Genomic DNA, 14540 nt, shown 5'->3' with positions numbered 1-14540 from the left:
GCTGTTCCACATAACGCGGGGGGGGGACCTTAAGAACACCGGGGCGCGCATGCGCGCTGCGGCGGTCGGTCGGCGTGCAGCTGGAAGTCATTGCCCGCGGCTTGGCGTCCGCGTTGCCACGGCGACCGCCCCGGCGGCGCCAGCTGGGCCGCGGCGTGAATGGGTGATGTCACACGGCCGGCGCCGGCCGGTCTGGGCTGAGGGGCCGAGCCGCCGGCCGGGGGAGCCCGGGATGAGCGGGGTGTGGTGGTGGTGAGGTGGGAGCCTCCGGGAGCGGGGCACCGGCACCCGTTAAGAGCCCCGATGCCTTTAGGTTTTACCTCACTGCGTTGCCCCAGCCCCGGAGGCGCTCAGAGCCGGCTTGCACGGGGCTGTGGTGTGCGGCAGCGGGTAGGAGCGTAAGGCAGGTGTTGAGCCGAGCGGCACGCCGAGGGCTCGCCCTGCAAACGTCCATCTGATTGCGCTTACCCGCAGCCGTTCAGATCGCAGATGGGTTTTAGCACTGAGGGCTGCTGAAAAGGGAACGGATCTGGGAGCACCGGCCGCCTCCGTCAGGTAATTCCGCAGCAGCGAAACGAATTCCTTCCTGAGAAACCCGCTGCTCCGCTCCCATCCATCATCACCTGCGCCGGACTTCACACTGCAGCTTAATCCTATTCTCTCTCTCAAAGGTTTCAAGCCTCTGCAAGATGCTGACTGCTAGGGAACAAAGGCTGGTATGCGGTTCCCTCAAAGGTCAGTCATTAACCTGCCCCAACAACAGTTTGGGGAAGATCAAGGCAATGAAGGAAAAAACAAAACACAAAAACCACCAGAAAAAGCACTTTCACTTCGGAATGAATTGCTGAAAGTGCCCTTATACATTCAGTTTTATTCCCTTTCAGTTCCGCACTTTTTAGTTCCTGCACGTATTTATTTCTCATCAGGAATAATGGCAAGATTTGCTCTCCCAGAGTTTTGACCTTAAGTTTATTCTACCCACAACACTATAGACCATTTCATCAATTATGAATGTACCCATGTGTATAGAGGAACTGGTAAGCCAGCTCGGTAATACTACCTTGTTCTGAAGACTTACCCTTATAAATAAATTAGGGGCATATCTTTATGAAATACCAAAGACAGAGAGAGAGAGAGAGAGGGAGAAAGAAAGGAAGAAAGAAAGGAAGGAAGGAAGGAAAGAAGAAAGAAAGAAAGAAAGAAAGAAAGAAAGAAGGAAAGAAAGAAAGAAAGAAGAAAGCAAGCAAGAAAGGGAGAAAGAAAGCAAGCAAGAAAAATCTAGAAAGCCACTTTTTTTTTTTTTTTTAAGATAAAAGGGCAGTGGCTGCCATCAAAAGTGTTTTCTCTGTGATTTGTATTTTGAATGTCTGTGTGTCTATATAAAGAGATAAAATGCTGGATATGCAGTAGCCAGACTATCAATAAGGCAGTTATTTCCATAAGTTATTGATGACCCTTTAGCTCACAAGTGACAGGCCAAAGTAGAGCCATGAGCAACTTATGAAAGGTCATCAATAACAACTGAAAATAAATGTTGTGTCCGGTGCATGCCCATTGTGTGTCCTATTTATACAATGCCAGTTTAAGTTTCTCGTGGCGTAGTTTTTAATAAGCTGTAACAACCTTAGTCCCTGTCTGAAGCAGGCAGGTTTTCCAGCAGCAGAGGAAGGAGGAGATGCATGCATTCCCACGGGGCTGCTCACACACCTCATGAGTACTTTTTGTCAGATGCAAAAGTAAAAGCATGCATCTCTCAGCACACCGGGATGAAACAGGACCCTGGGGAGTGAAAGGAGAGACCACGCACCTCACTAAAACATTAAACACTACGGACAATCCTGGTGCTGCATTGTAAGACTGCTCAGAAGAAAGAAGATACAGAGGAGTCGGGGAGAGGAAAAAGGAGAAGCTGAGATGCAAGGTTGTAAATAAATTATACCCCGCGTTAAGATTGCAAATACATAATATTCTATTAATGTATTTCTAATAATAACCTGCATTGTACTGCAAGGAGGATTGATGCATTGTGTGTGGTAAGAACATCCTGGAGGCAAAAGAAAGATCTTTCTGTCTACTTGGAGTCTTACTCTCCATGGAAAGACTGCAATGGATGCTGGATGCGGTCCAGTGGGGAACAAACAGTTTTACCTGCATGTTGGCAGATTCTGCTTTCAGTTACCATCATCCTGAAACGCACTGATGTTTAATTAAAGTTCTATATTTAAAAATATATATTTGCATTCTCTCATGTTTGCCTTTTCACATCTTAAAAAATGATGTTCGGTGAAATTGCTTTTCCAGAGCTGGAAGAAGAGTCACTATTTCAAGAGGTTGGTCTGCAATAAGCTAATGACTTTGCATCCAGTTGTGAAACTTGTACTCACTGGAGCAGTCTCCATACCGGCATCCTTAGGCAAATAAGCTCATTAACTTCAAGACACACTTCCTATATAAGCAAGGATTTGTGCTGCTTTTCAAGTCAATTTCCTCATTGAGGTAAATTAAGAGATTTGCTTGAAAAACATACATCAGTGCATTAAAGTGTTGAAAGAGCATGTTAGTAGAGTAAAAATTACCAAAATAAATGTCATTAACACTTCAAGGTAAGTATGTGGAAACATGCTGGTATTGAAGACAACTTGAAATAGTTACTTAGCATAAGCTGTGTGATTACTGAGTACATTCTCATGTATGCACGTCATTTAACTCTAAGAAAACAAAGTCCAAACTGTAAAAATTTGCATGTTGAAGCATTTTTAACAGCAATTTTGAACGTGTCTTGACTTCCACGTAGTTCGCCCCCTGCACAAGAAGGAAAAAAAAAAAAACCATGAAGAATTGCTATACGATTACTCTAGGATGGAAAATAACATTAATTCCCATTTCTTATAAGGGAAAATTAGTAAGTCACAGAGTATACTTAACGGTGAAGAATTGCAGTTCATGGATCATTGTCCGATATTCTCCTTACATCCATCTTTCTTTTTATCTGCATCTCCAGCCATTTGCACTCTGTAATGTGTATCTTGATTTTAATTCACTGTGCTGTGCAGTGGTTTTCATTACACAGTCCCGTTGTCCTAGGTAATACATGAGGTCATTTTAGTATGAAACACTGCTGGAATTAAAACCCAGGAGTGTGACCCTGACTACCTGAAGGAGACAATGCCCCTCTCACTTTTTTTATTGCTCTCTAAACGTGGCATCCCACCGGAGCTGTATTCTGCCAACAAAAGGTGAGGGCTTTTGTTTCCTTAAGTAACTTTCTCACAAGCAACTTAGGCTATAAAGAATGATCACAGAAAACATCCTACCAGGAATTAATATAAACTTTCTTTTTTTTTTTTTCTTTCTTTTGACACAGTGCTTTTTCAAACGCACACAAATACATAAGCAAAGCGAGACGTACTGACGACCTTAGAAATAATCTCCTACTATTCTACAGTTTCTTCTGTCGGATGGAAGAGAAGAACGAGGAAGAGCTTTTTATTTCTGTTACTGAGCGCTTGGTTGATCCTCATGTGATATGGCAACAGGAACTCCACAGCAGGTAAATGAATAGATAATAAGGTTACACAGCATTCTGCTCATCTTGGAAGGGCACGAGGTGGCCCATCAACAACTGAAGTACGGGGGTTTGAAGGCACCTTGAAAAGCCTTCCCCCACCAGCACCAGACCTGCATTTCTGGTTATTTCTGCCTTCTCAATGATGACACTGGTGTGACTTGAACCTGGTTGACAAGCAGTATGTTCTATAATGCTTTAAGTATTGGTCAGGCTGTCACAACAGCGACATGCAGAATTGTAAATTAATATTTGGCAAGCAGGTGATATCTGAAAGTGACGCTGACCCACAGAAGTACTTTGACAACCAAACAACCACTCCTGACAAAAATCAGGGCATCTGCATCACAGCAGAGAAGGCAGAGGCGCTTCCACCTGCCTTGGATGTCCCTCTGCTGTGGGAAAGGCTGTCCTCATAGTTGGGGAAACAGAAAATATTTTGCCTTTTAATTCCACAACAAAACCAAACCAAAAATGAGCCCTGAAGATTTTGAAGAATCCCTTGGAACACTCCCAGAGATCAAGTAACAAATGTGTCATTAATAGCTGTCAAAATGCAAAACGTTGCATTGGGGTAAAGGACCGCTATTGTTTCTGCTGGCTTTTTTTTTTTTTTTTTTTTTTTTTGTGGCTTGAACTTGGATTGCTTTTGCTGATGAAGCTGTTCAGGTCTCCTGCAAATAAATACCGGTATCATTGGTGTAATGATAACATATGCAGATGAGCATGTACATATCCAGATACTTATTTGATTTAGGTCGATCTGCTCATTGCCCCTGTAGGCTGCATTATTTGTGTGATTATAGGGCCCTTAATGCCAACTCATAACAAACAGAAAAATAATATGAGGCCACATCATACCATCAGTTTTCAGGCAGGTTAGCTGAGGATTTCTGTCTATAAACAAAGGGCATGGCACTGCACATAAATCCGATCTAAATCTACACAAAATAAAATTAAAGTTAAGACTCCAAATTCAATCTGTTACTATGTAACTCAGTTTAATGTAGTATTCTTCAGGAAGCTGCTCCAAACACTCCTAAATTATTTTCCCCTTCCCCAGAATAAGCATCTTGATTGCTTATATTTGGACCACGTTACAGAAAGCTGTCAATGCGAGTTATCTTTCTTGCCATGAGCCTGCTTCGGTCAACACAGAAACCTGACATCACCCAACAAACCCAGTGTTTTTGGTCACCCGAACAAAGCAACCTTCCTAAATGACATTACCCTTCAGCTGACATACAACCACCAGCAAAATGCCAGGGCTTCTGTCAGTGACATGCTGGGGCTGTCTGCTCCCAAAGCCTCTTCAAGGCAGGAGATGGCTTTGCACTAATTTCTACAGTGCTAGCCATGCTGGAGGCTGCACAGCAAGAAGAGCTCTTTTCAAGCTAACCCTCTTTACACTCTTTTTCAGTTTTCTATTAATTTCTTTAAACATTTATTTCTACACTTGCATAAAAAAGAGCTTATATAAGCATAAGGTGATGGGTTTTTTTTATTTTCTTCTTTTTTGTTGTTGTTGTTTGTTAATCTGCTCTTCGATCTCTGAAATTTTTGCCACATCTTTTGTTGTTTGTTTGCTTTTTTTTTTTTTAAGTGCAGCTTTTTGTAGTGACGCTGAATGAAAGCACAAAGAGTTAGGTAGAAGTATGCTCCTGTCATGAGAAAAATGCTCTAAACTGGACAGCAGACATGAAAAAGAAAAAAAAAAAAACCATCTCTTTTGTCTGTGAAGAGCTGTTGTGGCTATCAGCAAACATTTTTCTCAGTATTTTACAATAAACTTCATGCACATCGGGCAGTTGGGAGGCAGCTGCAAAGAACAGAGGTAAGGTTATTGAGAATCTCTCAGTTTTTCTCATTAAACAGAAAATTCTCCCACGGCAACAAACAGTTGGTGAGTTTTATTTTGATTTTGGATTGGAGAAAACGGAGAGAACAGTACTGAAGATGGCTGGTGTTATGTGGAGAAAAAGGTTTGCATTAAGAAGAGTTTTACAGAGTTCTGACAGTGAATCATCCCTGGCAAGGAGCAGTAGCAAAAGACTTTGGTCGACTGGGAGACTACAGAATGCACTGCTCCATGCTCCCCCCACACCTGATGCTTTGGATCCCTGATGCCTTCTGAGGAGGCTGCAGGGAAGTCCACAGTCTCACTTCCAGCATGGTCACATCCAAGTGGATACAGACACGTAGAAAAAACATCCCAGCAAAAGATTTACATATTCTTTCCTCTCCCTCCTTCCCTCCCCCAAGCTAATTTTTCATTTCATATCACTGCCCCCTGTTGCCAAGAGGAGTTTATCTATGGCGTTTGGTAAGGGAGCACTAAACACATTATAGTGCTATTTTAAATGACATCACAACTAACTAGGTATTTTAATTGAAGGTAAATAACCAACATTATTGCCATTTGAATGATAGCAATAGCGGAGAGTAATGGCACCGCTGAGGAATCAATTGCTGTTTCCCTCATAAACCATAAACCATTCAGAGATTTATAATGCTTTTTTAATGATCAGCCCTTCTAGGTGTTGAGCAGCTCCTCTGAGATCCTGAGTCTTCTGGCTGCCTGCTGAAGTCAATGGGGACGGGGGTGTCTGAATATCATGTATTTTGGTGCCACCTGGATGAAACATGTCACACCAGTTATCAGCTGTAGTTATCAGCAAAGGAAAGATTGGGATTTTACCACGCTGCTTTGAAACGGCATGCCCCAAAGCCCAATATAGGGACATTGACTCTACCATTGTTTCATAACTTGTGTAAGAATAAAAATACATAATGCATTTGTGTGTGTTTCATGCCCTCTTAAGGTAGGTATAGCAAGTAACCTTGTAGAGGAAGCCATGTCAACTGCTTGCTTCCTTCTGCATCCCTAAATGTGTTGCCTTGGAGTTTCAACTGTCCTAAGACTGTGTTATCTGAAGTGGTGCCTCTGGTTGGTTCAGTGGCATCATATCATGAACAAACACTAGTGGGTCTAGAAGCACTGTCCACCTTGCTCTCCCTTCCCTGACTACTGGGTCCTAAAGTAACGTGATTCAGGGACAGTGTCAATGGCTTGGGTTTATTTTTGCAGTTAGAGTGAATCACATATTCATACACTCAAACCCGTACTGACAAATTCAACCTACATTACTCAAGAGAGGATTCTCATCAAGTTAAGTGGGATTATCCCCGTGATGAAGGGAATATAAGGCTGGTAATTATGTTTTCATTTTTAGCTTGGTTTACTTTAGTTCTGTATGATAAACAACCTTCTTAAGCTCCCGAGAGCCTCTATGATGTGATTGGGACCCATCAAGCCTTGGCTAAACTGGTCTGCACAAGCACAATCAAGCATCTTGTGACAATATTGCAAGAGCTGGCTACAGTGGAAATGAATCTCCATCTCTGGATGTGGGGAGAGAGCAAAGAAAAACACAGCCAAGACAGATGAGCTCCTCCAGCCAGCCAGGAAGGAACCACATGCTTAAAGATGCACAGAATTCATTTTGAAAACCCAGACTCGGTCTGGTGAAAAAAACAGGAGCGTTAATCCCTATATATTCATGTCATGAAAAATATTGCTGTTAATAGGACAAAAGCACAAACAGCAGCCACTGCCCCTCTCTTTTGTGTTTGTCTTCAGGGATGAAGAGTTTCACCGTACCTGTTTCCATTGCTAGCGTACTGGGGTTTCCAATCCATTTTTAGCTCAATTTGCTTAGCATCTGGTGCACATCCAATCTAAATGTTGAAAAAGCAGCCGACCCAACCTGCTGCCACTTAAGTCAATGACAAAACTCCCATTGACTTCAAGGAGAGCAAAAGCAGTCGGGTTGTTAACAGGGAATTGGTGCCTATTGTTCACCGGAGCATGTCGGACTAGCATGTATCAACTCCACCAGTATCAAAGGGAGTTACTAGAGGAAATCCCCTGAATATTTATGCGATAGTCAGAGGGGAGGGCTGCTTTTCCCTTTCCCACATATCTCTGCTGAAATGCTAGGTGAACAAACACAACTCCAGCAATGCATGCCCACCCTCAGATTTCCCTTCAGAGGGAAGGGAAGGACGATGATGGGAAGAGCTGGCTGGCACGCTGCGATCCTTTGCACCTTGCAAGAAATACTGAGTCATCCACAAGAGCCGGCGAGGAGTCCGTAGGTTCTCTGTAGCCACACTGCAGCATGCATTGCCTGTCCCAGGTGGCTCTGTGAGAGCTCTAGGGGAACCAGTTACATACGAGGGCTTCCCAGAGATTTCCAGCGAGATCACTGGACTTCCTAGATGGCATTTTGTGCAAACAGACAGCCTGATATACGGTATGTCTACTTACACATAGATTTTAATTAAATGGGATCAGCAAGATTTGTGTCTGCACGCTCACTGTAATTTAAAATCTGAAGGTTTTTTAAACAGCATGTTGGCTGTCCGTGTTATAAAGACTCTGGGAGACAAAGTATTACCATAACGTATGCCATTGGGCCTGTATATATTTCCACCTGCAGAGAGTCAGAGGCTGCAGAGTGGAGTTTCATAGAATAAAAGGAGTGACTGCAGCAGAACCAGAACCACCCGGCCTGTAGCAAGGATGGAGGTTATGTCTTCCCATTTTACTGTCAAAATGTAGAGCACAAATGAAGTGTCAGCCAAAGATTCACACCACACACTTCATTTTTGTACCTAGAGGCCATCAATAGCACTGGTAATGTGGGATGGAATAAACAGATAAGTGTGTGAGTATTTGTAAGCATAGCCTCAAACATTCTTAAAGGGTGAGGGAATGGCTGTGTGCTTCGTTGCGCTCTTCAGATGATCTGGTCTCTGCTCATTCACCTTCTGGGTCTGACAGCTTCCCACCGGATCCTTTCCATATCCCCCGGTGTGACTAAGCACAGAGGGTACGTGCAACCATTAATCACCATTATGCATTTCTCTCCTTCCGTGAGGTCTGACCTGTGAGCTTGGGGCAGATCCTGCAGCCTCCTCTCCTTCCTGCACCCACCAAGGTCCCAAAGCTGTGCCTGCTGAGGTCCTGGAGCAGCACAGCCGCTGCAGGGCTGGGCACTGTGCCCTTTGCAGTGCAGTCCGGCTACGGCTGTTAATCCCGGGGAAGGAATTAACAGAAAGTTTGAGCACAGCATTATTAAATTAAAAGGTTGCAAGCTGCCACCAGACGACTTGAGAGGGGCTCTGGAGTATGCATCTGTTAATTTTAATGCTCTGTCTCAAAGTACAGAACTCTGGACATTTCCAGCATCATATTTAAAACATGGTACATCCACTAATACGTGATCGCGTGCATTAATGGACCAAATTAAGTTACAGGTATGAATTTTACATAAAACGGATTAATATTATATGTCATGGAGGAATTTTAAATACCCCATCTCCATGCATTTTTAATAGTTATGCGCTCTAATTTAACGTTCCCAGGCACCGCTCCGCCCGAGCCCCCAACCCCTCCTCCCCTTCCTCGAGTTTCGCTCGGGATTTTCCCGAGTCCCCTCAAATACACGCGGAAGGTAACGCGGAGCGGGGAAAACCGCGCTTCGCCGCGGCGGGAGGTACTTCTCCCTCCCCGAGCGTCGGGTCACACCGCGGTGGGCCGTGGGGGTTTGCGCTGGGAGCCGCCGGGTGCCCGGTCCCGCCCGCATTCCCGCAGTCCTCCCTCCCGGGCCGCCTCCTCCTCCTCCTCCGCCTCCAGCCCCGGGGGGAGCGCCGCCCGCCCGCCCGCCCCCTCCAGCGGCGCCGCCGCCCCGCCGCCATTGGTCAGCGCCGCGCTCCGAGGGGGGAACGCGGCGCCCCGATTGGCCGCGCCGCCGTGCTGCGGCGCCCCCCCGCGCAGCGCCGCGCCCCGCCCGCGTCCGCCTCTATTTAGCGAGCGGCGCGGGCGGCAGCGACAGCAGAGCGGCCGCGGCGGTGGCTGAGCGGTCGGGCGGGACGGGTTTTGCGGCAGCGCCGTCTTCGCCGCATCCCGGTGGGGAGGACCCCGTCAGCGAGCAACGAGAGGCCGCGGCCGTGCCCGTGCCCCGCTCGCGTTGCGTGGCGGCGGGCGGGCGGCGCGTGCCCGAGGTCGCGGGAGGAGGTGGCGGGGGAGGTCCCGGTCTCTCTCCGTGCCCGCGGCACCATGAAAGCCGTGAGCCCCGTCCGGCACCCCGGGCGCAAGGCACAGCCCGCCGGGGCGGGCGGCGGCGGCGGGCATCCGGCGCTGCGGTGCCTGGCCGAGCACAGCGGCTGCAAAGGGGGCGAGGAGCCGGCGGCCCTGTGCCTGCAGTGCGATATGAATGACTGTTACAGCCGGCTGAGGAGGCTGGTGCCCACCATCCCGCCCAACAAGCGGGTCAGCAAAGTGGAGATCCTGCAGCACGTCATCGACTACATCCTCGACCTGCAGCTGGCTCTGGAGACGCACCCGGCGCTGCTCCGGCAGCCACCGCCCGCCCTGCACCCGGGCGGTTGTCCCGCGGGCACCCCACGCACCCCGCTGACGGCCCTCAACACCGACCCGGTAAGAGGTGCGTGCCCGTCACGGGGGCGAGAGAAGGGAGCGGGGAGGCACCGTTGCAGGGCCCTGGGGCAGCGCAGCCTGGAGGGACCGGGGCGGGCGAGCTGTTCTCCGGCGGAGCCCCGCATCCATCCCCGCGTTGTAACTGTAGCCCCTCGGGGGAGCGGTCGCTATCCGCGTGTTTGCACGTACGGGAGCGCCGCGCGGCCCCTGCGCTCCCCGAGCACTGAGCGTTTGAAGCGGGTGGCGTGGGGAGCAGCCCGGCTTCGCGGGACCGGCTTCCCCCTCGGAGCGCACCTCCGGCATCTGGGGGCTCCCGGCAGCGCCATGCTTTGAGGAGTGGGGGTGAGGGGGGGGGGGGGGAGAACGCGCGGTCCGTCGATGCCGCCGTGACGCGCCGTCTCGTTGCTGCGCAGGCTGGCTCTGTTAACAAGCCGGGGGACAGCATCCTCTGCCGCTGAGCGCCGCTACCCAGGTGAGTGCGGGCGTCGGGGGCGGTGGAGCCGGGGAGCGCGGCGCTGGGCAGGGGCTGAGCGCGGCCGGGAGCCTGGCGGCAGGCTGGGGGGGTTTGTTTCTCATTTACGGGGCGGGCTTTCATTCTTCTACCGATGAGCTTTTATCACAGCCCCAGCCCGCGGGCCGCGGCTGTGTGTGTGTGTGAATGCGTGTGTGTGTATGTGTGACCCGGGGCATCGTGGAGTGCCGCTGGCGCCAGCCCGTCTGGAGCGGGTCGGCTCACCCCCTTGTGTGCCTTCCTTCCTTCCCACAGGTGCGCGGCGGGGGGCGGGCGGGGCGATGCCCGTCCTGAGCCGCTCCCAGGCTCCGGCCGGCCCCCGTCTCCCCGTGCGCGCTTCCCCGGCCCCGCTGCTCTTCTTTCCCCGCGGTGGTGGCGGTGGGGTCGGACCGAACAGGAGGAGCGGCGGCTCTGCCCCGGGACCGAGTGCGACGGAGGGATGAGCACGGCTCCACCGCGCAGCGCTGCCGACCTCCGGAGCGCGTATAGATAGACCTCGTCTATTGTTTAAAATAGATGGCTTATGGGGCCCGGGAACTTTTCTTCTCCCTGCAGGAATGTTGCATACTGTACAGAGAAAGGAGTGACATTTCATACTGTGTACATAGAGAGATGTTCTATAAGTGTGAGAAAAGTATATGCTTTAATAGACTACTGTAATTATAAAATATTTTTAATTAAATATTTTTTTGTAAATATGATAAAAGTGTGTATGTTTTTTTTAAAATCTGTGGGAATCTCTCTTTAGAAGACGGCAGCTCGGTGTGGAGCTCCGGTATGGAAATATCCCGTATGCGTAGGGCTTCTTTGTCCCCATGTCCCTTAGCCTCGGCTGTAGCGGTGGTCCTGCATGATTGCATGCCATGTCTGATTGCAAATAAACTTGTTCCGACTCATACAGAAGTGTTTTCCTCAACCTAGACTTGAAATGTTTGTAAATGTATTATACATGGAGCCTCTGCTTGTGTCACTTAGCACAGGGGGGTTTTGGTGCGTTCTATACGCATAGGAGTAGGATGTAGTGGTTTTTTTTACTGCGAATGGACATTCTATCTACTTTTTGCATTATGGGGCGATGCTTTAGCTCTTAATCGGCTCTTTTTTAAAATCTGCTGTTGCATCAGATCAAGAAATTTGCTCTGGAACTTTAGTACCAAAAGGTTTTTTTTGGGAACCTGCATTCCTATGCTCTTACTAACTGCTTGAAAAGCGAAAACAGTTCCCTGCTTGCAACCAAAGGGTAACCCACAAACAAAACCAGTCACTGTTTTCTTCATCCAAAGAGTATTAGTGGGGGACTGTGGGAAGGTGTATGGGCAACACCGTTACCATCAGCGGTGTGAACTCATCTGCAATGAGCTTAAGTAGACCAAAAAATCAGAACTGTGTCAAGATTATTTTTCTAGCACCGAGTAACTTTCGTTTCACTGCAGCTATGTTACAGCTAAAATCCTGTTTAATCTCTGTGATGTGTAATTACTACATGTGAACATTAAACTAGATTTACCTGTCTTTACCTGTGATTCTTCAGCTTATTTCTTCAATTCTCTGAGTTTGCATGTTCTCTTTGCTTTTTGTTTCGTATATACTGTTTGATGGGCAAATGCATCCTTGTACCCCCGTGTTTGCTGAGTGCCAGGCAGTGCCTGGGCTGGGTGGAAGATGCCTGCTTGGTGTGCTCAGCAGCCCATGTGCTTCTGAGATGGGGTTTTCAGAAGGGGAGAATTAAGTAGGGTTTAATTGGGTGCTTTGTAAATAGTTAGCCAACTGTGTGTGTAACATGGGCTGTTTGACTGGAAAAAGAGGATTTGTTTCAGATTATACAAGTGTCAAAAGTACCGTAACCCAAGGGACTGCTGCTATTAAGTTAAATATTTATAAGGAAATGAACTACTGGGGTCATTAGCTGTTGACTACAGTGATAATGTCAACAAGATTAACATTTTCTTAATCAAAATAATTGCATCAAGCTCCAATCAAAGCCGAGTTCGCGTGTCAGCAGGCACAAGGCCTCCTGTCACCATGCTGCTTTGAAGGCAGAGGCATCTCACGGGGCCCAGGACAGGGATGAGGTCCTGCTTTATATTTTTTCCCCCTATTCAGATGTTGCAATAATAGTTTAACGAGCAAAATACGTGTTCTTGTAGAATTAAGCCATGAACGTCTTGTCCTGTGTCTCCCACTAATTCAATGACAGTAGGAATACTATTAATAGGCCATTTTGCAGCTGTTTGGGAATTCTTCGTTACATTTTTAAAAACAGTTTTCCACAGGACAGGTTTACGTTTCCATTCATTTTCCTTGTTTAACCTATTAATATTTGTAGTCCAATGCTTAGCTGAGCTTACACAGCTCGGCTTATTTTGTATACAGGATTTTCAGTAACATTAGTTCTCAATACCCTCGTTTGTTTCTCTCCCCTGTTGCCAAATTACAGTATTCTGTTACACAGAGGAGGAAGCAGCAAAATGTGCTGTCTTAAGACGTGAAACTGCCTTGTGGAGTTCACCCGCATCGAGTTGTGTCCTGGGAGAGCCAACAAATCACAGACTGGACCCGACCCCATATTGATTCAGATTGGGGCAGCTTCCCATCGAGTTGAGTTTGGTTTTGTGTTTTTAAAAATGTTGTGAAGCAACAAGTTAGAGCCTTCAGAAAACTGAGCTCTTGCTGAAGAGATGGGAAATTTGTTCATGTTTTATGAGATTCTTGACAAATAGGAAAGCCGATGTATAGCATCCAAAAATCCTCCATCACTGCATCAAGGCTGCTCCTGATTTAATTCCTCGCGCTACGCTTGAAGCTGTAAGCAAGGAGTATCTTGTTGCTCTCTTGATGCTGGAGTCAGTACGGCCACACTTATTTTGGTTTATCAAATGTTTTAGAGTCCTTCAAAATATTTGAATCACGTACCTTGTTTAAATCATGTTTTCCATATAGCAAAAGACATAAATGTTTGAACAAAGGCAAATTAAAAGGGCTCTTTCTTCTAATGCCTCGGATTTTCTTAGTCACAAAAGCATTCCTTAAAAGGAACTATTTGATTGCGTGATGAGGGCAGTGGTGAGGCTGCCAGATTAGGAATTAGGATACCAAATTCTGTTCCCAGCTCTGCTACTGTGTCTCCATTGTGACCTTGAGCAAGTCACCAGCTGTCAAACTGAGGTCCCACTTCCCATTTGCCATTTGCTGGTGACTGAGCGTGCTTGGCCCTGTAGGAGCAGGGAGATGGAACAGGCAGAACACAGTCATGGTTTTTATTTCATCTTTGGGGAAGTTTTGCCTTACAAGGGAAGTATAGGAAGAAGCAGGGTGGTTTCAAGGAAGCCTTTTGAAGGGAAAGCTGTGAGGACCCCTTCGCTGGGATGTTGCATGCGTTAAGGATGGGGAGGTGGCATTGGGAAGGAGTAAAGGAGGGATCGAGGTCATTCCATCCCCAGCTTGCCTGCTGTGCTGTCTGCAGTCTGTCAGCTGCAGTGCTGCAGTCCCGGTCCATGCAAATGCTTGGACTCCTCTGACATTTCCAAACCATCAGAAGCGTTAGTTCCATGGGAAAGCCAAATTCTAGCCCTTACCATGGGAGATGCGTTTTCTCAACTGTTTTGCATGGAGCTGGTATTTATTTTCACTTTTTAAACCACGCTGCACTGCTTTTAAGCAGTTGCGTTTTCAGCCTTGACCGAAGTGGTGTTGAGGAATGCCATAGCTGTCCTGCAGGTTGTTCCCAGTTAATGAATAAACAGATTTATGCCAAAGCAGGGCAGCACTCTGCTGTTACGTGTTTTCAGTGCTTTTATAGCTGTAGAAGTCAGATTTTTTTAAAACCTTTGCAGTCAGGAAGAAGAAACCACAGTACAGGCAATAAGAATAATTGTCTCAGATGCAACACAATTTACGGGCTTCTCCAATAGCGAGGCTTGCAGTGCTAAATAGCGTGCTTCCCAAACAGCAGTGAAAAC

At 47.5% G+C, this 14540-nt stretch overlaps 1 protein-coding gene and 1 long non-coding RNA gene across 9 annotated transcripts; both read left to right on the top strand.

Annotated features, from left to right (window-relative positions):
• The first annotated feature begins 5 nt into the window (after positions 1-5).
• On the top strand, positions 6-6360 carry LOC116239934 (uncharacterized). Of its 7 annotated transcripts, none has more exons than XR_004169189.2 (5): positions 6-555; positions 672-735; positions 1645-1921; positions 3365-3550; positions 6094-6360. It is a non-coding gene; the product is annotated as an uncharacterized LOC116239934 (long non-coding RNA). The 7 variants fall into 7 exon arrangements; XR_016464930.1 differs by having other exon boundaries at positions 1096-1921; XR_016464928.1 differs by adding an exon at positions 5174-5399 and having other exon boundaries at positions 672-1921.
• Positions 6361-9455: 3095 nt separating this feature from the next.
• On the top strand, positions 9456-11286 carry ID4 (inhibitor of DNA binding 4). Of its 2 annotated transcripts, none has more exons than XM_031610171.2 (3): positions 9456-10070; positions 10484-10542; positions 10837-11286. In XM_031610171.2, exons 1-2 carry the CDS (start codon positions 9690-9692, stop codon positions 10526-10528), a joined length of 426 nt encoding a protein of 141 aa, XP_031466031.1. In that variant the 5' UTR covers positions 9456-9689; the 3' UTR covers positions 10529-10542; positions 10837-11286. The 2 variants fall into 2 exon arrangements, with proteins under 2 accessions (XP_031466031.1, XP_031466046.1); XM_031610186.2 differs by having other exon boundaries at positions 9456-10077.
• The last annotated feature ends 3254 nt before the right edge of the window (positions 11287-14540 follow it).

This window comes from Phasianus colchicus, chromosome 3 (assembly GCF_987193195.1).
Source record: "Phasianus colchicus chromosome 3, bPhaCol1.hap1.1, whole genome shotgun sequence".
NCBI lineage: Eukaryota > Metazoa > Chordata > Aves > Galliformes > Phasianidae > Phasianus > Phasianus colchicus.
This window is presented reverse-complemented; position numbering and strand designations above follow the sequence as displayed.